This window comes from Hemibagrus wyckioides, linkage group LG23 (genome assembly GCF_019097595.1).
Source record: "Hemibagrus wyckioides isolate EC202008001 linkage group LG23, SWU_Hwy_1.0, whole genome shotgun sequence".
NCBI lineage: Eukaryota > Metazoa > Chordata > Actinopteri > Siluriformes > Bagridae > Hemibagrus > Hemibagrus wyckioides.
Window position 1 is genome coordinate 7441170 of NC_080732.1, and position 24735 is coordinate 7465904.

General features: G+C 38.0%; 1 protein-coding gene across 1 annotated transcript in view; it reads left to right on the top strand.

The window, feature by feature from the left end:
* Positions 1-24735, top strand: part of sema5a (sema domain, seven thrombospondin repeats (type 1 and type 1-like), transmembrane domain (TM) and short cytoplasmic domain, (semaphorin) 5A) — a 209116-nt gene that overhangs the window by 105642 nt on the left and 78739 nt on the right. The window contains exons 7-12 of the mRNA XM_058376783.1: positions 860-1073; positions 5352-5637; positions 7782-7917; positions 16162-16366; positions 24214-24301; positions 24419-24538. Coding sequence (XP_058232766.1) covers positions 860-1073; positions 5352-5637; positions 7782-7917; positions 16162-16366; positions 24214-24301; positions 24419-24538 — 1049 coding nt within the window. The remainder of the gene's footprint in view (positions 1-859; positions 1074-5351; positions 5638-7781; positions 7918-16161; positions 16367-24213; positions 24302-24418; positions 24539-24735) is intronic.

Consider the following 24735-nt stretch of genomic DNA (forward strand, 5'->3'; position numbering starts at 1 on the left):
ATTTTGACTCTTGAAAGACTGTTGTAAACACAGCCATTGACACCCTCCTAGTCTAATCTAGATGAGTGATTCTAGATGATGAGCTCAGCTATCAGAATAATGACACCTTCCTGGACTAGGACTTTACATTCTCATATAATCTCAAGGCAATTCTACGCTTGCTACACGTCTTCTCACCGGCCTGCTTTTATATGCTGCAGTGTCCTCTACAGATCCTTCAGATTGCTACCTGGTTCAAAACTTCCTGAAGTTCTCTTACGTGATGCCCCCGACTGAGTTCACTCAGCTGGCTCCGTGTTGCAGCATGACTCAAATTTAACATTCATCCATTCATTTATTTCATCTTTTCATTTCCTGACTAGACTTTAAACTTCAGCACATGTACAAACCAGTATTATTCTCTAGTCTTTTATGTTGCTTTGTGTTTTTAGGTTGCTGTGGACAAAAGAACCTAACAAAATAAAAAAATAAAAAATAACAAAACTAAGTCTACATCTAATAGCTGCTATGAAGTTATTAAGAATGATGCTTTTCTGCTGTCTTGAAAAATTTGATTAGAGAAAAGGTCAGTTGTTTACACACACCAGCTCAGGGTTAAAAATATAGACTATGCTGTATGTACAGCGTATTATTAAAAATTAAGCCTGACATAAATGCAAAAAAGATGAGGCTGTGTAATCAACCTTGAGGTCCCTCATACGAGTGGGAAAATAAAATTAAACAGAGATATCATACAGGAAGGGTAGAAAAACATCTAATTATATGGTTGATGAAATCAGAATGCTTGTAATGAGATATTCCAGTTTAGTTATGTGATGTCTCTCTCTCTCTCTCTCTCTCTCTCTCTCTCTGTGTCCAGTTGACCAACATTACTGAGATCCATGACCAGATCAGTGGCATGGCTCGTTGCCCCTACAACCCCCTCCATAACTCCACAGCACTTATTACCTCCAGTGGAGAGCTCTATGCCGCAACCGCTATGGACTTTTCTGGCCGAGATCCTGCGATTTACCGCAGCCTAGGAGGCCTTCCTCCACTCCGCACAGCTCAGTACAACTCCAAATGGCTTAACGGTAAGGCACTGGAGGGGTTTTTTTTGTTGTTGTTGTTGTTTAATAAAAACACTGATTTCAATCTGAACCGTTGGTGGATCTTTTTTGTTTGGTGGGGTTTTTTTTCCGTTAGGAACAATGGCTTGAATATGTATTCAGCCAACCCATCAGGATTAAATGTCTTCCAAATTAAATGTCTTCCTTCACTGAAAGTGTAGTAGAAAAACAATTCAGTTTGCAAAATTGTTTATATCTAAAAAGAAATGTAAACATAATGAATAAATAGTGAAGCGATTCCCCTAATTCATGTGAAAACACTCAAACATCTTTAATGAAATGGTATTTCTTAAACAAGAGTCCTCACTGTCATGAGAAATTTAAATTTATTTATTTATTTATTTATTTTTTATTATTATTTGTCATTGTGCTTGCCTTTCAGTTTACTGAAGGATAAGCTGACCAAGCACCCATCTGCTACACTTACAGCTCACTAATAAGCTAATGAATTGAGACAGAGGAACTGAACCTATCTTTAATTTATAAAAGTAGACATTGCAAGGTTTCTATAGACATATTTCGTATGCCTGTCTATATATCTACAAGCATATCCTGGGTTTCAGTCCATTGTTCATGGACTCCAGAAAGTCCATGGAGATGGGATGCCGCAAAAATGGCTAGTTTTTGGTATTTTACAAAATTTTACACAAGTAAAAATAGACCATTAACATTCTGATGATGTCTTTCTCTTTCCTGTATGACCATAAATGATAGAATATTTTGACTCATTGCTGTTGCTATAAGAAAATACTTTGTCAACTCCAGAGGTTTTGTTTAGAATTTTATTCCTTTAGAAATTGGACTCGAAATCTTTACGTTTATAATGCAATCCTCTGATGTCCTCCATGGGGGAAAAAAAAACCCTCTTTTGAAGTAATGATATTCTTAATTAATGCATAGTGTCATACATATGTATTTAATATTGGCCTCAAATGCATTCCATAGTTTTACTGTACACATTTCAGCACACATAACTCTGAACTTAACACTGCTTCTAGCTTGAGCTGATATCATGCAAAAAAAGTTCACTATTGTGCATAACTGAGCCCCTCCACAACTTAACTCTTAACCGCTTAACTCTTGCAGAATTTCTGAATAGTCCTTATGTCAGGAGTCATTTTTGAGGCCTGAATACTGATAGGGACGTGTATTAAATCCTTACTGGTATGTGTAACTCATCTGCTCAATATCAGGTGTTATCACATACTACCATCTGTATGAAATATAAATTTGTTGGATCAAAAGAGTCTGAAAATCCGAACACAGTGGGTGAAGAGGATGTTCAGGTTTACACGGTTCATGAGAAGTTCTCAAGTTCCTTAGTTTAATAGAGGCTTTTTTTTTTCTTTTTGGTTTTGCCCTCGACTTGTCCATCTAGACTGCTGATTACAGAGCTACCCTTGATAACCCTGTCTGCCTGTGATCATTTTTTGATCATTACCTGAGGTATCAGTGTTGGATTGGTCCTAATAAATATGCTTTGCAGCACTTGTGTCCTGCACCTTCTCCCAAGCTCTTACAAACCACTGAAGAGAGGCTCAGTGTTTAATATTATTGGCTGTATTTTACCTGATCATTATAATTCAATAATTAGGATTCAGACTTTTGGTCTGTAATCAGAGGTTATTAGAGATGAGGTAGGATTATAGATATAATAAAAGTACTGTGTAAGGGGAAATGTCTAACCCTAGGATAACCACGTCCACCAACAGCACATGCCTTTAATTATTCCCCAGTTTTCTGTGAAGGTCAGGGCGGTGACATTTGCTTTCCGACAGACCAACCAAATTAGCCTCCGCTTTTCAAATAGTTTGATCTTTCCACGTCAAACCGTCATGTCCAGATGGTAGCAGAACGGAGAGGTCAACTGCTTCAGCCACTGTTCTGTCAGTGCAGGATTTTATTAAAAGATATTTCCCATTAAAAGGTAATTGGAAAAATAAATTAGAGTCCAAATGCACGGCGTATGCCTTAGCCCTTCGAAAACGCTTTAATAAATTTTTATTTTATGGCAAATTGATTTTGTTCCCCACTCCTCCTGACGATTGTATAGGCTGAACCGAAGGGAGCTCTTGCATTTAAACGGAAATTAAAGCAGCGCTGACACAAACAGGCTGCTGGAATCAGGTGTGATCACACGTGATGATTAATATTGAAAAGTCGCTCCTATGAGATAATTAGATGAGTGCACTTCTTTTAGTCATTTCTCATCTTAACCTTTATGTTCATTTTGATTAATGAGGATGTCTATTACCTTGGTGAGAGATTAATAAAAATGTCTTACTGCTAATACAAATGACACAGCACACGGCACTACGAAGGTTAACCGTTCTGTTGAGTTCGAAATTGGATGCATGGATAATATGATGATGCACTTGAGGCAATTTCTCTTATTAAAAAGAAAAATGTAAACAAATTCAAATTTCATTGGTCACATACACTATTAAATGCTTTTTTGACTGTGTTAAAATAGAATCAAAAGAAAACAATCACAATGATATGTACTTTAATTTAACTGTACAGATAGGAAAGGGGGGAAATATATAGTGTAATTGCAAAAATAAATAAATAAATGGAGTCGAAGCAGTGGCATGGCTGCCAACCTCACTGATGCCATCTATATTAAAAAAAATATATTATTCAGCTTTTACCCAGCTCATGTTAAGAGTCAGGATTGGCCCAGAGAGTAAACATTAGTGTTTGGAAGTGTGAAGCAGAAGGATGATTTCAGGTGTCCCAGTTTCTCCTCTTTCTTATTTCCAGCCCCACATATAAATATACACACCTGCTATCTATTGAGCATCCCTGAATATGAGAATCGACTCTGGCACTCTGTTTGGATTAGTATTAACTATAACTGTATAGGCATGCTGTGCACTATCTTGTTAGCTATATTACATTAGCTCTAGTTTTTAAAAAAAAAAAAAATCCAGATATCTGTGTCTGGGAGCCTAGAGAAAAATGTTTTCTGGGTGCTCTACTGTCAATCACAGGGAACATCATACATTAGTTCAAGTATGTATAAGAGGGCAGATTCCTCTGATTGTGTTACACAGCATGTGCAGCAGTTTGAAAAGATGTGCTGGCAAGAGAGAGAGAGAGAGAGAGAGAGAGAGACAGAGAGAGAGAGACAGAGAGAGAGAGAGAGAGAGAAAGAGAGAGAGAGAGAGAGAGAGAGGTTTTATCTGCACTATTTCTTGGTCCTTATTTAACCAAAATTAGTTTGCATAAACTTGTGAGGCTTGAGTGCGCACTGTCATTAAAGTAAAAAGGGGACATACCAAATATTCAGAAACTCTGAAATTCATGAAAATATTTCAAAGATTCTACTTCTCAAACAAGTTGTCAGTGATATAATTTATATGGAAAACTGGACTTTTAAACCTCATTCCATGCCACAGTCATCTCAGGCTTGCTCAGTAGGGATAAATAGAAATATACACTGATCAGGCATAACATTATGAGCAGTGACAGGTGGCGTGAATAAGACTGATGATCTCCTCATCATGGCACCTGTTAGTGGGTGGGATATATTAGGCAGCAAGTGAACATTTTGTCCTCAAAGTTGATGTGTTAGAAGCAGGAAAAATGGACAAGTATAAGGATTTGAGCGAGTTTGACAAGGGCCTAATTGTGATGGCTAGACGACTGGATCAGAGCATCTCCAAAACTGCAGCTCTTGTGGGGTGTTCCCGGTCTGTAGTGGTCAGTATCTATCAAACGTGGTCCAAGGAAGGAACAGTGGTGAACCGGTGACAGGGTCATGGACGGCCAAGGCTTATTGATGCATGTGGGGAGCGAAGGCTGGCCCGTGTGATCCGATCCAACAGAAGAGCTACTGTTGCTCAGATTGCTGAAGAAGTTAACTGGTTCTGAAAGAAAGGTGTCAGAATACACAGTGCATCACAGTTTGTTGCATTTTGACAGCAAAAGGGGGACCAACATAATATTAGGCAGGTGGTCATAATGTTATGCCTGGTCAGTGTATATTTAAATATTAGTCTAATATTAATTTTGAACTTTTTGAAAGTTTGATTTCTTATGTTCTGTAAAGCTGCTATGAGACAATGTCCACTGTTAAATTTAATTGAACTGAATTTAACTGTATATAGAGTATATGTACAGTATGTACAGTGTGTGTGTGTGTGTGTGTGTGATTTTGCTTGAGTACATTTAGGTTATTTTATATATTCCATTTTGGCTTTAATTGTACTTAAATCTTTTCCTCACTGTTTTCCTCAGAGCCCAACTTTGTGTCCTCCTACGACATCGGAAACTTCACCTATTTCTTTTTCCGGGAGAATGCGGTGGAGCATGATTGTGGGAGGACTGTATTTTCCCGTGCAGCACGTGTGTGTAAGAACGACATCGGTGGCCGGTTCTTATTGGAGGACACCTGGACCACATTCATGAAGGCAAGACTGAACTGCTCAAGACCCGGAGAAATCCCATTCACCTACAACGAACTACAAGGAACCTTCTTCCTGCCAGAGCTTGAGCTACTGTATGGCATCTTCACCACTAATGTGTGAGTACAAGCTGCTTCAATCTACTTTTATATAATAATTACTATATTTAAAAAAAAAAGATCTCTATACAATAAAAAACTTCTAAGCTAAACTTCTAAATTCTAAACTAGAATATATCAGAATATATCAATGTGATAGGAGTGATGATGTGAAAATATAGAGAGGGTTGCATGAATCAGTATCATGTGTTTGGGGAATAGGTGTTTCTCTGAATTTCAAACTAGCAAGACTTTCGTTTTATTTTAACTGTTAAATAATTGTGTTTTTTGATAGTGCATTCAGACTTTTGGTACTTGAGCGTATAAGGATGACATTTATCATAAATAAGAGTCTATGTATAAACCAAATAAACTGTCTGTATTAATGGATGTAGTCTAAAAGCAAGTAACAGAATTAATTCATTACCCAAGATGTAAGACAGGATGTTTGTTTTATTTTCCGAAGGGAAATGTGTTTTTTCAACAGAATTTATTTTTTAAAAAAGGCTTTTCCGGCTGATTACTGAAGGCCATGGATGCAATGATAGAAGTGTGAGATTGTATATAAGAAGGACGAAGGAAGTTACTGATGCATTTATACACACTGATATTTTAGTACATTTTCAATTGAGTTTTCATCACTGTTGACTTTAAAAGGATTTAAAACTATTTTCACTTTTAAAACTAATCGAATTGCTAACTTCGTTTAACCGAAAACTAGTTTAACCGAAAACTTCTTAGCTAACCTAAGAAAAATATGTATGTTGTTCATAAAAGTAAATAATCTTAACTGTGAAAAGTAGTCTTGCAAACATGAGCTAACCTGAGAGGATTTTCTTTTCTTCATAAATGTTAACAATTATAACAATTTAAACTATTTCACATGCTAACATGAGCTAACCTGACAGGATTTCAAGCAGACTTTTAAGAAATATTAATCACTGTATTGTTAAAATCTTGACCACACTATAAGCTCGAACAATATAAGCTAACCTGACAGGATTTCTAAGAAGATTTTTACATTCTCTTCATAAACGTTGATAATCATGACTGTGAAAACTAGTCTATTTGCAAACTTGAGCTAATCTGACATTTCTTCATGAATGTTAATAATCTTGACTCTTAAGTTTATTCTACTTGCTAACATGAGCTAACCTGACAGGACTTTAAGAGGACTTTTAAGTTCTATTCATAAATGTTACTGTTAAAATTTTGTTCACATGCTTAGATGAACTGACCTGAGGGGATTTCTGAGAGGATTTTTTTTTTTTACATTTTCTTCATAAATGTTAATATTCTTGACTGGTGAAACTATTCTGTATGAGCTAACCTGACAGAATTTTTTTTGAGGATTTTTATTTTGTCTTTATAAAGGTTAATAAGTAGGACTCTTCTATTTTTCTATTTCTAAAATAGTTAACATGAAAGGATTTCTGAGAGGATTTTTACATTTTCTAATCTTGACTCGCCAAATAAGCTGTTTTGCCAGACAATCACAGCACATCTTAGCATTTTTATTCTGTTTGTATTGTTTATATCTATAGTCTCTTTAGATTTATAGGAAAAAGAGGAAGGCAAAGTTTGGAGGCTAAGTTGCCTCATAGCATTATGGCAAAATCTGTTATTTAGGGCTATAAAATGGATATTTATGTGTTAATCTACAAGCTACATGTCAAATGTTATTCAAGAAGTTTTTTATTTATCTATATTAATACAAATCGTTCCTCAAGGGTTTCTTTGGATGGTTATCAGTTCGAACTTTTTAAAGAGGATTTTCTGAAAATATAAAATATTTAGGGTTCCTCAGAGAGTGCTAGATGGTGTATTTTTTCAGGAGTGTAGGGATCAAAGTCCTTTAAGAGATGTAATCATAACTATAGTTTTCAGAGCTCAGATGAAAGAGATTTTTCATATGATATGATTATACTAGTAAAGAATGAAAGCAGAAAGATTTGAATATCCCTGAACGTCAATCTTGGATGTAAAGACAATAAGGTTTTTCCTGTGTATTTAATGGCCCTAAAATGTTGCTTTTTGTGAGAGCCCACAGCAGACAGACCCATTTTTTCACATTAGAGCCTCTGATGTACTGATAATGGACAGTGTGTGAGTGGGTGTGCATGAGTGGGTGTCTGAGACTCCTCCCTGTCTCTCTTCTTCCACAGGAACAGCATTGCTGCCTCGGCAGTGTGTGCCTTCAACCTGAGCGCTATTACCCAAGTGTTCAGTGGGCCTTTTAAATATCAAGAGAACTCACGTTCAGCATGGCTTCCTTATCCAAACCCCAACCCGGACTTCCAGGTGAGAAATCAGCAAATTCCAGCACAATGCACTAAAGTTCTAAAGTCCACTTCCAAGAGCTTTTAAGAAAACAAAATCATCTACACAGAGGAATACAAACTAATGTAGTGCAGTCAGGAGCTGAATAATGCATTTTATTTATACACATTTGCAGAACCAATTGAAGTCCTGAGGTCTATATTTGGATTAGTACTTCTGATCAAGCACCATGTAAAGGATGGGTAGAAGCTCACTGTACTACCATGACTGCTACCATAGTTAAGTGCACATAGAACCACACACACTGTATATAAGTTACTTAATCAAAATAATCAAACCAAGTCCATCCTACACTAATCTTCTGTATTATGATATATTTGGGATATAACTGTGTAACAAATAGAAGGCACACTAATTAAATTTTTTTTGAAAGCCTGCCAGAAAGGTTCACTTGGCAAGACCTGTGGTGCGCATTGGGACCGCATTAACGCAGAATACTTTAAAAAGGTTTTTATTTCCATGCATGTGTGTATCAGCAGGCAGATGTGAAGCTCAGGACAAACCCAGACCATGTTTATTAGCATGCAGCACTGAACAATGCATTTACAGCAGAGCGCCTGGTCAGGGTGGCAGTAATGGAAATGAGGAGATTAGTTTGCTTTTAGTTTGGTAAAAATGGTAATGCAAAAGGTTGTTGTTAGGACCAAGCAAAAGTAATAAGAACTGCTCACAAACAGTGCAGCATAAAGTTCTGGTCTAAGCTCTTGAGAGATGAGGGTGAGGAACTGTCTCTTGAGGAGCTGCAATTCATATATTTTCTGATGTTTCAACGTCCATGGTTTTTCAAGGGGTAAGCCACACCCACTTTGGGTTTAAAGTTTAGGATATTTGTGCAACTCTGTGACAAATATACCACAAATCACTACTACAACAAGATCTCTGCTAAAAGAAACAAAACACAGAAAACGATTGTCAGTGTTAGTAATGAAGGACGTCTCAAGGTAATTGTGTGGTTGTAGTCTATCTGTTTTATATGGATTTTGTCCTCTATTTGTAATCCTCCCATCATTTTACCCACCACCCCCAACTCCACCACCACCCACCACTTCTCACCCATTCCATTATTTATTCTGTTTAAATGACTGCTGACCTGTTTGAACTTGCTGAAGCTTTGCATTAGTTTGATAATTAGTCTCATAAACCAGGTCTTGATCTTGACTTTTGCAAACTACTGGCAGCTAAATGCTGAAGAACATTAAATTAATGCAAAAAGGAATGCAAAATGTCAACGCAGACCATTTTAACCTTTCGCTACACACAACTCCGTCTGGCTTCGCTTGTGTGTCTTAGCTTCCTAATTGAGTCAATTAAGTCAATACGTCCCTTAATCCCCGCTTTTACAGCTTTACATCTGGTCTAATCGTATTCAGGAATGTGGTTCTTTATGAGGTGAATTTTGATTAGGTTGCACATTAAGGCTTCCTTATTTAACATTATTTACTGCATCAGTTAACGTTAACAAACCATAAACATCACAATGGACACACTTGCAGTATACTTGGTAATAAACTAAGTTAACGATCTGTACTATCTGTTGGTAGAAATGCTATCTACATTATATTTATCTATGAATTTGACTTCAGTTAAATTATGACATGTTCAGAATCAGAACTCAGGTCTACTAAATTATTTTTTTAACTATTGGTACCCACCATTCAGCATCGATTATGATATTTATAGTTATGACCACAAATATATTAATTATGGCATTAATTCATATTAATGATATTCATGATCATTGAAAACGTTTTTTTTTTTTTTTATTACTCATAGATGGTGTAAATATCTATCATTTGGTTCGTTAAAAGCAAAAAAAAAAAGATGTTTATAATTTGTTAATGCTTAAGTGTAAATCACTGTTAACTCATGCAATGAATAATGTTTATTAAGGAAACCTTAACCATTGGCTGTACTGTGACTCCTGGATGATTAGCATGCAAACACCTTGCAAGAGATAATTCATTCATTCGTCTTCAGTGGCTCCTTTATGTTGGCGAGGGTCACTGTTGAGCCGGAGTCTATCCCAGGAACGTTTCTCTCGGATCACTGAGAAATGCTTTAATAAGGCACTCACCTTATAAAAGCCTGGAGCAGAAAATTTACAATGACAAAGGGGCTAATAAAAAAAAAGAGGCCCCATCCATGTTCTGCTGTTTCTGATCATTTAACTACAGTGATTGCTGAAGAAGTGCCCTTAATTTTCTCCTCAAAATCAGTGTTCTCTCACAGTCAGACTGGAGGGACTTTGGGATTTAGAATGATGGTTTGGAGAAAAGTGTGTGTGTGTAAAGCGCTAGGGCTCAATGGCAGGAGTTTAAATGATAGCAAGTCGGCTAACTCGGCTGACGCTGAGCCTTTTAATGCACTTTAATTCGCTCTGAGACCCGTGGCCATCTGGAGACTCTGAGCCTCCTCATATGCTTTTGACTCCCTTTTAAATAAAACTGTCTCCTCAGCATGTATTAATTTTTTTGTACTGGATCAGCTGAATTTGAGAATCCTGTCTGAGGAGATAATAGAGTTGCAGCAGCTGACATGCAGCGAAAAAGAAAAAAAAAACTTCTCTCGTGGGAGGGGGTTGCTGTTTGGCGAGCATTCGGGCCTCACTTTATCTCAGCCTCCGTGACATCTTCATCAAGAATTTGTCAGCATCGGAGAGCAAAGATTTACGAGCCTCGGATTTATGGCTTCCTGCACCGATGTAAAACTAGTAGCTGTCTATTCCAAGCATGAAAGGGCAACATGGAGCGTGCACTAGTTAAATTATTTCTTCGTTGATTGAGGTTGATTACACAGGGACCAGAAATGAAAGCAGGAAGCTTAACCGAAATGTCCTGCACTCAATCAGGAGGAGAAATTTGTGTTGTAATGCCAGCGTGATTCCTGACGCTACTTCAAAATAGTATAGTGGGGTTGCGCTGGTGGGTGATGGAGTGGAGAGCGTTGCCGCCTCACAGCTCCAGGGTTTCAAACCTGAGGTCAGGTTGCTGTCTGTGTGGACCTTCTGTATATGTTCTTCTTTGTCCATGTGGGTTTCCTCTCAACTTCCAAAAATATGATGAATTGACCTAGCTATGCCAAACTTCCCCAGGTGGAAAAGAATGTGTGATTGTCTGTACATGCTGCCCTGCAAAGGACTGGCATTTTATCCATGGTGTATTCCTGCCTCAAGGGAATACTTAATATATAAATAATCTTTCTAAGTATTAAAATGGAATAATGTAAAACAGCCTTCTACAAATCTAATACCCACTATTCATTTCATTTGTTTTTTGGGAGGGTTTTGTCGCTGTGCCTCTAGAGACTTTCAGGTTTAGTGAGTCACTTTGCAGATGCTTAATTTACATATTTATATTGACTCTAACTTGCACTTTTTGCGACCCGAAATTGAATATTCATTAAAGCAAATATACAGGAAATTAGGAAACATATGCTATTTTGCTTATGTGAAAGATGCAGGTCTTTGGACACCCTGATAGCAAATCACCTACACTTTTTTTCAGAAGTTATCTTTGTTCCATATGGACACAATATTTAAAACAGAAACTTATATGAAACTGAACCCTATTTGAGCATCACATTTTTAACCGTTTTTCATTGTTTATCTCATTCTCTCTCTTGATGGATCCATCACTGATTATTTTCATTTTGTAAGTTTGTGTAGTTACAGCTGGTGTCCATACGGAAAGCTTTTTGAAGGGCAGAGGAAATGTACTGATGGGTCATTCTAAATTGAAGCATTTCCAAACATTTACTTCAAATTCACTGGCTTTCTCCAAAGGGCCATTTATAAAGGGGACAACCAATGACCTCTGTGCTCACACGATTCTTTAGGGTGTTTTTAGGCAGAATTAAAAAATGGGGTTGCGGCAACGACTACCTATAGGTTACTGACTATAATTTTTAAAAATGAAAGATTACATTTTTTGTGCATAGTCATGGCCACTTTAGACTTGATCAAATCCATCTATCTATCATTTCTTTGACAGTGTACTAGGCAATGTATTAGTGTTAATGTCTACTTCTTAATGACTAACTGAATAACCCGATTATCATGTCTTTGTCTCGTTGTTGTTGCTGCATAATAAATGAAATAAAGCTGTTTTTTAGGGCATAAAGTGTACTGATTTTCTCCAACACCCAAAGGAATTTTGATCAATCCTGTCTTTTCTTGCAGAAATTTTGCTCAGTTCCCACAGGATTTTTTTTGGCATTTGCCCACCTGCTATATTTTTTAATGAACTTAGTTGGTGCTATTTCCCAAGCATATAAAAAGAAATGATATATATATATTTTATCCAGAGTAACCCTGAAGATTCATTCCTCTACATTTTTGCTCCTTCATCTGATGCACTACACACAAGCACCACGCAAATGTCCAATACTCTTCCAGGTTAATCAGTTAATCAACACAGCATTTTTTTCATCCTACTTTTCAGACTTCCTGCTCCTACTTGCCTGAAAATACAAAACAAAAACAGCTCCCACAAACTTTTTGTTCCCAGCCCCAATGCACACCTCTGAATCAGGATGTTGGAGGCTCCTGTGGTGCTCAGTAATACTCTCCTCACCCAGCTGCCTTAACGCTTGCTGCATCAGACACTCACTTATAGCCTCCCAAAGAGTCAGTCCGTGGCTTAGCTGAGCATCTGACAATCTGCAGACTGATTTGTACTTTGGAAGATCTGAGTAGAGCACAAACTATGTTTTTTTTGAATTCTTAGTGCTAGTCAATAAAATTTTTCAGTCCACATCACCTGTTCTTTCTGCTTTATTTTCTTTATATCTTTATTTTCAATATTCAGGAGTGATGCTATATTGTCATTATTATGATTAATGGGTAAAAAATGATCTCATAAAGATAAGACTGTTCCACACTGTGAACAGTCTGTACAAAGAGGAACTGTCCCTACACAGAAAAAGAGGGGATCTGATATACCAATTGCCTTAAAATCTTGTTCTGGCACCATTTTGCCTGCAAATGTTTTCATGCACTTTGGCATTTTCAAGGCCTGATTTTGTGTCCACTTGTATCCTTAGAGCAACGTATCACTGCAAATCAGTAAAACATTTCTATCATGATGGGACTGGTCTCTTCTAAGATGACTCCGCCCCCAAGTACAAGGCACAAGGGCTCACTGAATGGTCTAATGAGGATGCAAATGATGGAAATCTCATGCTATGGCCACCATGATTCCCAGATTTCAAACCAGAGAAAGTTTGAAAAAACAGTGCTAATTACAACAATCCTCAGGGAATATCTATTGAAAGAATGTTGTTGATCTGTCCATTACAGTTCAGGGACTTGTTGAGTCTCTGAAAAGCATTCAAGCTGTTCTGGTGGCTAGTGATAGTCCAACACCTTAATAAGACATTTTTTTAAAAAATACTTTAAATGCTTTTCCTTTAATTTGCCACCCGTTTGTATCTAAACCTTGCTATGACCATTGAGAATTTAATCCTGAAGAATGTCTTACCATTTCTTACCACTAAAGTGGAGAAACATGCAATTATGGTTATGACATAAGCTCGGTAAATTTGCTGGCACAAATTATGATTGATGTGAAGCAGTTAAAGCCCGCTGGTGCCGTTTATGTCTGTGCTTGTTTATACACCGTGGCTGAAATACACAGGTAGACAGGATCACTGAAGCCTGTCCTCATTCGAGTGTGGAAGCTGTTTTGCTTTTAACAGAAATAATAAAAGGAAAGGGACTAGAGGAAGGACAGAGGAAATCGTTTGTGAACAGCATTCCTAGGTATAGATGACAGCTCTGTATCTGTAGAGAAACTATCCTGGCTCCAGGCATTTGGTTAATTGGTTAAATAACGCGTCAATGAGTCAGCGCTAACATTGGCACTGACAGGATATTACTAATTATGTTCATTTTAGCTTCACTGACAGCAACTCCACAAACATTTCTGCCTGTCTTCCCTCCGCCATTGTAGCACTGTGATAAATTTCATCAGCGAACATTTTCAGAGAATTATAATAGAAAATATCATCAAAAAAAGAATATTTAATGTCTGCTCTAATGGACACATGACTCGCTAGTTCACTGACCTACACGACTTATGCTCTCAGCATAGATGTGGCAATTGGCTGAGAAATCTGTAAAATGTGTGATTGCATAAATCAAGGCCCTTTTATGGCTAGTCATTGAGAAATGTCGGCTGTCTAGAAGCCTGGATGAAGGATGTTTCTGTCTCATGAAACAATCCTATCTGCTGCAAATCAAACATATGATTGGCGGTCTGTAGTGTAAATAACTAATTATGTTATAAGGTGTAAGATATTTTGTCCTAATCAATGACAAATCTCTTATCTCTAAATCAATCTGAGTGGATAGCTTTCCTTTTGAATATTTCGATTTTTTTGTATTTTTAACCAAACTTAAATTATAATATACCCTATAAGACGTCTGGTAAGCTGCAGGAACTACGGTCAATGCTGATGCTATAGAATTAAAACAAACTAAAATCACAAATGGAAATTCCACAGGTCTTTCATGAAGGTCTGGAAGGCCCTAAGGGGTTCCCTATGATAAACTATTTTGAGAATGACATAGAACTAATTCACTCTATAGTCTGTGACACACTGCAGACACCTCCTTCGCCCCACTCGCAAGATAATTCAGTTTCTCCTGATTGATTTATTTGTAAAGCCTCTTCCGTCCTCCAACCAATTACTCATGTCCGTTCCATGGTCCTGGTTAAAGTTCAAGAGTGATTGCACTTTCTTCATTATCAGCCTCGGGCTGTGGAATAGTTTGACCTTATCTATCAGGTTTGCTTCTGCTATTAGCTAGGGATGTGTACGGTTATTGGATTATCTGGTTAACTGATTGAGGTGCCAGTATTCAAATACATAATATTATTTGGGTGTTTGTTATGTCTTAAGTTCAAATGAGATCAGTGAGGGATTATGAAAAGAGAAGTCAGGACTAGCAGTAGTTTAATGCAGAAAGGAAGAACTGATATGATATGATATGATATGATATGATATGATATGATATGATATGATATGATATGATATGATATGATATGATATGATATATGATGAGACCATAAGATTTTTCATAATCAAGCCAATTAAAAGGCTTAAACTACAACAGACACAAATATGTTGCCTCAGCTTAGCACCCTTTCTTTGGTTACAAAACGTCTTCTGTTGTCCATCAGCCTCAAGTTTTCATGCATTGTGTGTGTGTTGAGATTATTCAAATTTCTTTAACTTTCTGGTCAGCTCCAGCCATTCTGTCCATTCTCCTCCAGTCTTTCCTGTAGAACTGCTGCTCAATGGAGGTTTTTTTTGGTTGTTTGCTTTCCTACTAGAACAATAAAAGAGGAAGACTTTATTTTGTCACAGGTACACTACAGCTCAGTGAAATGCTTTTCTTCGCAGCTTGTTAGGAAGCTGGTGTCAAAGCACAGGGTCAGCCAAGATACAGCACCCTGGATCAGAGAGGGGTCACCGGCCCAAGAGTGGCAGCTTGTCAGTGCTGGGGCTTGAACCGCTAACCTTCCAATCACCAACCCAGAGCCTTAACCTGATTTACACTGTTTACGCTATTCCCACTATCTACACCAATTTACATTGTTCTGTGTAAACTTTAGAGACTTTATGCATGAAAGTTCCAGGAGATCAGCAGCATATAAAAGATTCACACCAGCTCCTCTGACCTTTCTGTCAGTGAAATCAAATTTTTGACATTCTGGTGTTTCACCTGAACTGAAGCTCTTAGCCTTCAGGATTGTTATGCATTCTACTCACCTAAACGTGTCAGCACATGATTGGCTAATCGTCAGGTTATTATAAACGATATGCACTGACACTTTAATAATAAGATATTCACTCTTGAACTCTGTAGCAGTCAGAACGTTCACTAAATATGAATGTTAACTGATGCCAGAGCATGAGCTGTTACTTCAGTAGTACAGGCTGAAATATTGAGCTGACATTCAGTAAAGCTGACTAAGCCACTTTTAAACCAATCTTTATCTTTATATTGTAGGCTGATGAGTCAGCAATAAAGTCTGCAGTATATAAATATGTGTTTAGTGCCAGAGCTTGTGTTGTATATTGCTCTTCTATTGTGTCTGCTTTTTGAAAATGTGCTCCACCCTTCTTTAGGAGTGAATGGATGATGATGATGATGATGATGATGATGATGATGACATATCTCTCTCTCTCTCTCTTCTTCAGTGTGGGACAATAGATTATGGCTCCTACGTGAATCTAACCGAGAGGAACCTGCAAGATGCTCAGAAGTTCATCCTGATGCATGAAGTGGTTCAGCCCATCGTCCCTGTGCCCTACTTCATGGAGGATAATGTCCGTTTCTCTCACATCGCTGTTGATGTTGTGCAAGGAAAAGATGCACTCTATCACATCATCTACTTGGCAACAGGTATGATCCTACATCACCCCACACAAATCTGAATTATATCCAATCTTTCATGCTGTACCATACACCAGGATCTATATAATAAGTCTGAATACGAATAAACAAGTGTGTGGTTAGTTTAGTTGAAGCTGAAATGCATGCTAACCTCACTACTGACATTATTTCACCGGGGTTATATCCTTCTTTAATCGTCATTCACATGTTAATTAAAGTCATTAGAAATGCTCTCCTGTTCATTAGAGATGTGAGAGATGATGTTGTTCATTACGAACGCTCTTTCACTAGTTCACTAGTCATTAGAGATGCTCTTCCTGTTTATTCATGACACTGAAGATCCCTCTGCTCACAAATGATGTTAGAGATGGGGGTTTTTTTTGTTCATCAGAGACATTACAGATGCTCTTCACTAGTGACATTCAAGATTCTCTGCTTGTTTACTAGATACAGTATGTTAAGAAATGCTGTTCATTAAATACAGGAGTAACGCTTTTCCTGAGTTTTAGGAGGTGCTTCCTGTCCAGTACATAAATTGGAAGCGCCCTTCCTGTTCACTCCATACTTTACAGGTGCTCTTCCTGTTCACTCCATATGATACAGGTGCTCTTCCTGTTCACTGTATATGATACAGGTGCTCTTCCTGTTCACTCCATATGATACAGGTGCTCTTCCTGTTCACTCCATATGATACAGGTGCTCTTCCTGTTCACTGTATATGATACAGGTGCTCTTCCTGTTCACTCCATATGATACAGGTGCTCTTCCTGTTCACTCCATATGATACAGGTGCTCTTCCTGTTCACTCCATATGATACAGGTGCTCTTCCTGTTCACTGTATATGATACAGGTGCTCTTCCTGTTCACTGTATATGATACAGGTGCTCTTCCTGTTCACTGTATATGATACAGGTGCTCTTCCTGTTCACTGTATATGATACAGGTGCTCTTCCTGTTCACTCTATATGATACAGGTGCTCTTCCTGTTCACTCTATATGATACAGGTGCTCTTCCTGTTCACTCCATATGATACAGGTGCTCTTCCTGTTCACTCCATATGATACAGGTGCTCTTCCTGTTCACTCCATATGATACAGGTGCTCTTCCTGTTCACTCCATATGATACAGGTGCTCTTCATGTTCACTCCATATGATACAGGTGCTCTTCCTGTTCACTCTATATGATACAGGTGCTCTTCCTGTTCACTCCATATGATACAGGTGCTCTTCCTGTTCACTCTATATGATACAGGTGCTCTTCCTGTTCACTGTATATGATACAGGTGGTCTTCCTGTTCACTCCATATGATACATGTGCTCTTCCTGTTCACTCCATATGATACAGGTGCTCTTCCTGTTCACTGTATATGATACAGGTGCTCTTCCTGTTCACTGTATATGATACAGGTGCTCTTCCTGTTCACTGTATATGATACAGGTGCTCTTCCTGTTCACTGTATATGATACAGGTGCTCTTCCTGTTCACTGTGTATGATACAGGTGCTCTTCCTGTTCACTCCATATGATACAGGTGCTCTTCCTGTTCACTCCATATGATACAGGTGCTCTTCCTGTTCACTCCATATGATACAGGTGCTCTTCCTGTTCACTCCATATGATACAGGTGCTCTTCCTGTTCACTCCATATGATACATGTGCTCTTCCTGTTCACTCCATATGATACAGGTGCTCTTCCTGTTCACTCCATATGATACAGGTGCTCTTCCTGTTCACTCCATATGATACAGGTGCTCTTCCTGTTCACTGTATATGATACAGGTGCTCTTCCTGTTCACTGTGTATGATACAGGTGCTCTTCCTGTTCACTCCATATGATACAGGTGCTCTTCCTGTTCACTCCATATGATACAGGTGCTCTTCCTGTTCACTCCATATGATACAGGTGCTCTTCCTGTTCACTCCATATGATACAGGTGCTCTTCCTGTTCACTCCATATGATACAGGTGCTCTTCCTGTTCACTCCATATGATACAGGTGCTCTTCCTGTTCACTGTATATGATACAGGTGCTCTTCCTGTTCACTGTATATGATACAGGTGCTCTTCCTGTTCACTGTATATGATACAGGTGCTCTTCCTGTTCACTGTATATGATACAGGTGCTCTTCCTGTTCACTGTGTATGATACAGGTGCTCTTCCTGTTCACTCCATATGATACAGGTGCTCTTCCTGTTCACTCCATATGATACAGGTGCTCTTCCTGTTCACTCCATATGATACAGGTGCTCTTCCTGTTCACTCCATATGATACAGGTGCTCTTCCTGTTCACTCCATATGATACAGGTGCTCTTCCTGTTCACTCCATATGATACAGGTGCTCTTCCTGTTCACTCCATATGATACAGGTGCTCTTCCTGTTCACTGTATATGATACAGGTGCTCTTCCTGTTCACTCCATATGATACAGGTGCTCTTCCTGTTCACTCCATATGATACAGGTGCTCTTCCTGTTCACTGTATATGATACAGGTGCTCTTCCTGTTCACTGTATATGATACAGGTGCTCTTCCTGTTCACTGTATATGATACAGGTGCTCTTCCTGTTCACTGTATATGATACAGGTGCTCTTCCTGTTCACTCCATATGATACAGGTGCTCTTCCTGTTCACTCCATATGATACAGGTGCTCTTCCTGTTCACTGTATATGATACAGGTGCTCTTCCTGTTCACTCCATATGATACAGGTGCTCTTCCTGTTCACTGTATATGATACAGGTGCTCTTCCTGTTCACTGTATATGATACAGGTGCTCTTCCTGTTCACTCCATATGATACAGGTGCTCTTCCTGTTCACTGTATATGATACAGGTGCTCTTCCTGTTCACTGTATATGATACAGGTGCTCTTCCTGTTCACTCTATATGATACAGGTGCTCTTCCTGTTCACTCTATATGATACAGGTGCTCTTCCTGTTCACTGTATATGATACAGGTGCTCTTCCTGTTCACTCCATATGATACAGGTGCTCTTTCTGTTCACTCTATATGATACAGGTGCTCTTCCTGTTCACTCCATATGATACAGGTGCTCTTCCTGTTCACTCCATATGATACAGGTGCTCTTCCTGTTCACTCCATATGATACAGGTGCTCTTCCTGTTCACTCCATATGATACAGGTGCTCTTCCTGTTCACTGTATATGATACAGGTGCTCTTCCTGTTCACTCCATATGATACAGGTGCTCTTCCTGTTCACTCCATATGATACAGGTGCTCTTCCTGTTCACTGTATATGATACAGGTGCTCTTCCTGTTCACTGTATATGATACAGGTGCTCTTCCTGTTCACTGTATATGATACAGGTGCTCTTCCTGTTCACTCCATATGATACAGGTGCTCTTCCTGTTCACTCCATATGATACAGGTGCTCTTCCTGTTCACTGTATATGATACAGGTGCTCTTCCTGTTCACTCCATATGATACAGGTGCTCTTCCTGTTCACTCCATATGATACAGGTGCTCTTCCTGTTCACTGTATATGATACAGGTGCTCTTCCTGTTCACTGTATATGATACAGGTGCTCTTCCTGTTCACTCCATATGATACAGGTGCTCTTTCTGTTCACTCCATATGATACAGGTGCTCTTCCTGTTCACTGTATATGATACAGGTGCTCTTCCTGTTCACTCCATATGATACAGGTGCTCTTTCTGTTCACTCTATATGATACAGGTGCTCTTCCTGTTCACTCTATATGATACAGGTGCTCTTCCTGTTCACTCCATATGATACAGGTGCTCTTCCTGTTCACTCCATATGATACAGGTGCTTGTCAATTTCACTAAAGATGTCTGAGATGCTCTTCCTGTTTCTGAGACACATCAGAGATGCTCTTTTTGTTCCCTAGATACATTAGAGACACTCCTCTGGTTCACTAGAAAGGTGATAGATGCTTTTACAGTTCAGGCAATAGACACTCTCAACCTTTCCACTTGACCTGTGGGGTGCTCTTCCTGTTCCTGTGAGTCAATAGAGACTCTCATCCCGCTCACTTGAGCTTTGCTCTTCTTGTTCCTGATGCTCTGGTGCTTTTCTGGTTCACTAGAACCATTAAAGGTGCTTTTCCGGCTTTTCCAGTTCAGTAGAGACTTCTGAGGTGCTCTTCTTGGTTCTCATATTCTTCCGTTTCACTAGATATGTCACAGATGCTTTTCCTGTGTATTAGAAATATGCTCTTTCAGTACTTTCTGTTCACTTGCTTAGTTTGTTTCCTGTCAGTTTGATTTGTTAGCAAACTGTTTTAAGGAGGATCTTATAATTTGCCAACATTCAGAGATTTCAATTCAATTTTCAGTTCAATTTATTTGTATAGCACCTTTTACAATGGACATTGTCTCAAAGCAGCTTTACAAAAGAAAATAAACAGAGAAAGGAGAGGGGGAAAAAATAAACTAAACTAAAAATCACTAAATAAAAACTAAAAAACTAAATAAAAATAAATTAAATATTAAACTATTTTATGCTTATTTTATTTTATCCCTATATATACCATAATATTAATGCATTAATAACCAGAGTAAATATATAAAAGTATTTGGAGTCTGTTTAGATGTAGGTAATTCATTACAGAGCAAAAACCTCAATATTTAGCAAATTTGTTTAATGGAGTCTGACCACAGGGCAAAATAACTTAACAAAGCTGAGCGTCATTATGCCTAAATACTAAACTCAAATCTGGTCAACGAGCAGATGTATATCATCAAAATACCTTATTTGTGATGTGTAACAGACATAGTAACGGTTAAATTTAACAGTAACGGTTAAATAACTACAACTTGCTAATTACACTTAATAGTGTGGCTCATTCTGTTATGTTTAAGTTCTCCAGAACTAGACATATATATTAGAACTATTTTCTGTGAATTAGATTCGATTTTTGTCGCATGCACTCATGGGTAATTACAGATATATGCATAAAGAAGAAATGGTGTCAAATAAATCTTAGTGTCAAATCCTCTTGTTTCTGCATTAAGCTCGCCTTTCGATAGGCACCAAGGCTGGGTAATTTTGTGGGCAGATTTCAGTACCGCACCATGCTAAAGCTGTGTTCGACAGGGCTATCAACTAAATCGATGCTTCGTGCAGGGTCTAAAAATCAATGGACTCTACACTTACGATATATGTTCCATAAAAAATACCTTTAAAGCTCTATGAAGCTGAAAATAAGATCAAGAGTAAATACTCCCTTGGATAATATCTGCGGTATTGAACTCAATAATCCATCCATTCTTCATGATAATGCGAGGCCATTGAATAAGCTCCAAGTACTTCCACGTATAAAAAGGTAAGAAAAAAAAAAAATAGATGAATTATTGTGTGAGCTTAAGTCTGAAAGGTGATTCTGCTGCTAATTCGGTCTTTTTTTAGACTTCACAAAACGCCGTTTGCAAGAAGCTAATGACTGTTTTGCAGATAATGCTTCCCTACTGAAAATCATGCACATTTTAACTCAGCTCAGTTTTGAGAGTACCTGCTTTTGTGTGAAGGAAAAGGTTGTTTTCTTTGACCTTAGTTAATGAGTGCCGTGGCTTTTTCGACGTTGATCCCATTAGACATGCATATTTTCTTCATCAGAGTCATTAGAGACATTTATACTGTTCACTAGAGACATAAAAGATGGTCTTACTGTACAGTAGTCATAACAATGTCCTTCCTGTTAAACACAAACATTAAAGATGTCATTCCTGTTTATTAGAGTCATTAAAGATGTCCTTCCTGTTTTCTAGTCTTTAGGGTTGTCCTTCCTGTTCACCAGAGTCATTAAAGATGTCCTTCCTGTTTACTAGAGTCATAATATATGTTCTTCCAGCTCACTAGAGTTATTAAGGATGCCCTTGCTGTTCACTAGAGTCATTAAGGGTGTACATCCTGTTCACTAGAGTTATTAAGGATGTCCTTCCTCTTCACTAGAGTCATTAAGGATGTCCTTCTTTCTCACTAGTACCATTAAGGATGTCCTTCCTCTTCACTAGTCATTAAGGATGTCCTTCATGTTCACTAGAGTCATTAAAGATGTCCTTCTTGCTCACTAGAGTCATTAAAGATGTCCTTCTTCCACTAAAGTCATTAAAGATGTCCTTCTTCCACTAAAGTCATTAAAGATGTCCTTCCTTTTCACTAGAGTCATTAAGGATGTCCTTCCTCTTCACTAGAGTCATTAAAGATGTCCTTCTTCCACTAAAGTCATTAAAGATTTCCTTCCTTTTCACTAGAGTCATTAAGGATGTCCTTCCTCTTCACTAGAGTCATTAAAGATGTCCTTCTTCCACTAAAGTCATTAAAGATGTCCTTCCTTTTCACTAGAGTCATTAAGGATGTCCTTCCTCTTCACTAGTCATTAAGGATGTCCTTCCTGCTCACTAGAGTCAATAAGGGTGTTCTTCCTGTTCACTAGAGTCATTAAGGATGTCCTTCCTCTTCACTAGTCATTAAGGATGTCCTTCCTGCTCACTAGAGTCAATAAGGGTGTTCTTCCTGTTAACTAGAGTCATTAAATATGTCATCCTGTTCACTAGAGTCATTAAATGTCATCCTGTTCACTAGAGTCATTAAATATGTCATCCTGTTCACTAGAGTCATTAAATATGTCATCCTGTTCACTAGAGGCATTAAAGATGTCATCCTGTTCACTAGAGTCATTAAATATGTCATCCTGTTCACTAGAGTCATTAAAGATGTCCTTCCTTTTCACTAGAGTCATTAAAGCTGTCTTCCTGTTCACTAGAGTCATTAAATATGTCCTTCCTTTTCACTGGGGTCATTAAAGCTGTCTTCCTGTTCACTAGAGTGATTAAAGATGTCCTTCCTGTTCACTAGTCATTAAAGATGTCCTCCCTGTTCACCATAGTTATTAATGATGTCCTTCTTGCTCACTAGAGTCATTAAAGATGTCCTTCTTCCACTAAAGTCATTAAAGATGTCCTTCCTTTTCACTAGAGTCATTAAGGATGTCCTTCCTGCTCCTGCAGTTGAAGTAATGTTCTTCCTGCTTGTTGGAAATTAGAGAAGCTCACCATGGTTACTGGAGATGCTAGAAATGCTTTCATTGTTTACCAGAGATGTTAAAGATATCCTTCCTATTCCTTTGAGTTGCATTTCCTGTTTAACAGCACTACATTTTGCTGCTCTTCTTGTTTCCTCAAGTCTTTAGAGTTGGTTTTCCTCTCCAGCATGATATATAACAGTAAAGTTCATTAAAGGCTTTCAATATGCTCTTCCTGGTTACATTTTAAAGTCAGTGAATATCTTATTCCTACTTATTAGTCACATAATAATGCTCTTACTATTGATAGAGATTAGGGATAGTGGTTTGTTCTGCGCGTCAGAGATAATTCATCTACCCTAGAATCTATTGTGTCACTCTTCCTGTTCACATCATTTAAAATCATCACAGGCCACTAGTTTTTTCCTGCTCGCTAAACGCATTAACGATGTTCTTGAGATAACAAAAATACTTTTCCTGTTAACTTCTGATGCTTTTGGTGCCTCATTGTCGAGTTGTTGTTACTGTTTCGAAGTCCTCAGAGATGCTGTTCCTGTTCATTAGAGACATTAGAGTTCCTCTTCCTTTTCACTAGGCTTTACATATCCTCTTAATGGTTACATCATGATGCTTTAAAATATTGTATTATCGTTTTTATTGCTCATTATTACATTCTACATGAACTAATATGTTCAATTCAGCTCAATTCAATTCTGTTCTAGTCAAATTATGTTTACTGGAACAGCCAATATCAGTGAAGCCAGAGTATTTAATTGTGCGATATTTTTTTTTACATGTCTCTTGTTCATTCAGTTTCTTTCTCTTTCTGTCTGTCTGTCACAGATTATGGCACCATTAAGAAGGTTCTCTCTCCACTTAACCGAACCACAGGCAGCTGTTTGCTGGATGAAATTGAGCTTTTTCCCTCCAGGTACAGAAGGAAAAAAAAAACCCTCAGTAATTGCTAGTACATTTGATTAAATTAATTTTGCCGTATGTATTCTCAGCTACGAGTTATATGAGAATAAATGTGACATTTTCTCTACAGGAGGAGAGAACCGATCCTGAGCCTACTCATCCTGCAGAGCCGCAGCGAGCTTTTTGTGGGGGTCAGAGATCAGGTTATCAAAATCCCGCTCATGCGCTGCAATTTCCACAAATCCAGAGAGTAAGTCTAGACATGCACTACTAGCGCAAAACCATGTGTGACTATGTTTTTTTGTGCTGTTAATAATTCAACAATTGGGCTAGTAGCAGAATGGAAAGGAAACTGTTGCTGATGTAAAACTGATATGAATATGTTAATGTTCTTTTCCTAATTTTTCACACACATGCATTTACATTTACATTTAATATTTAATATTC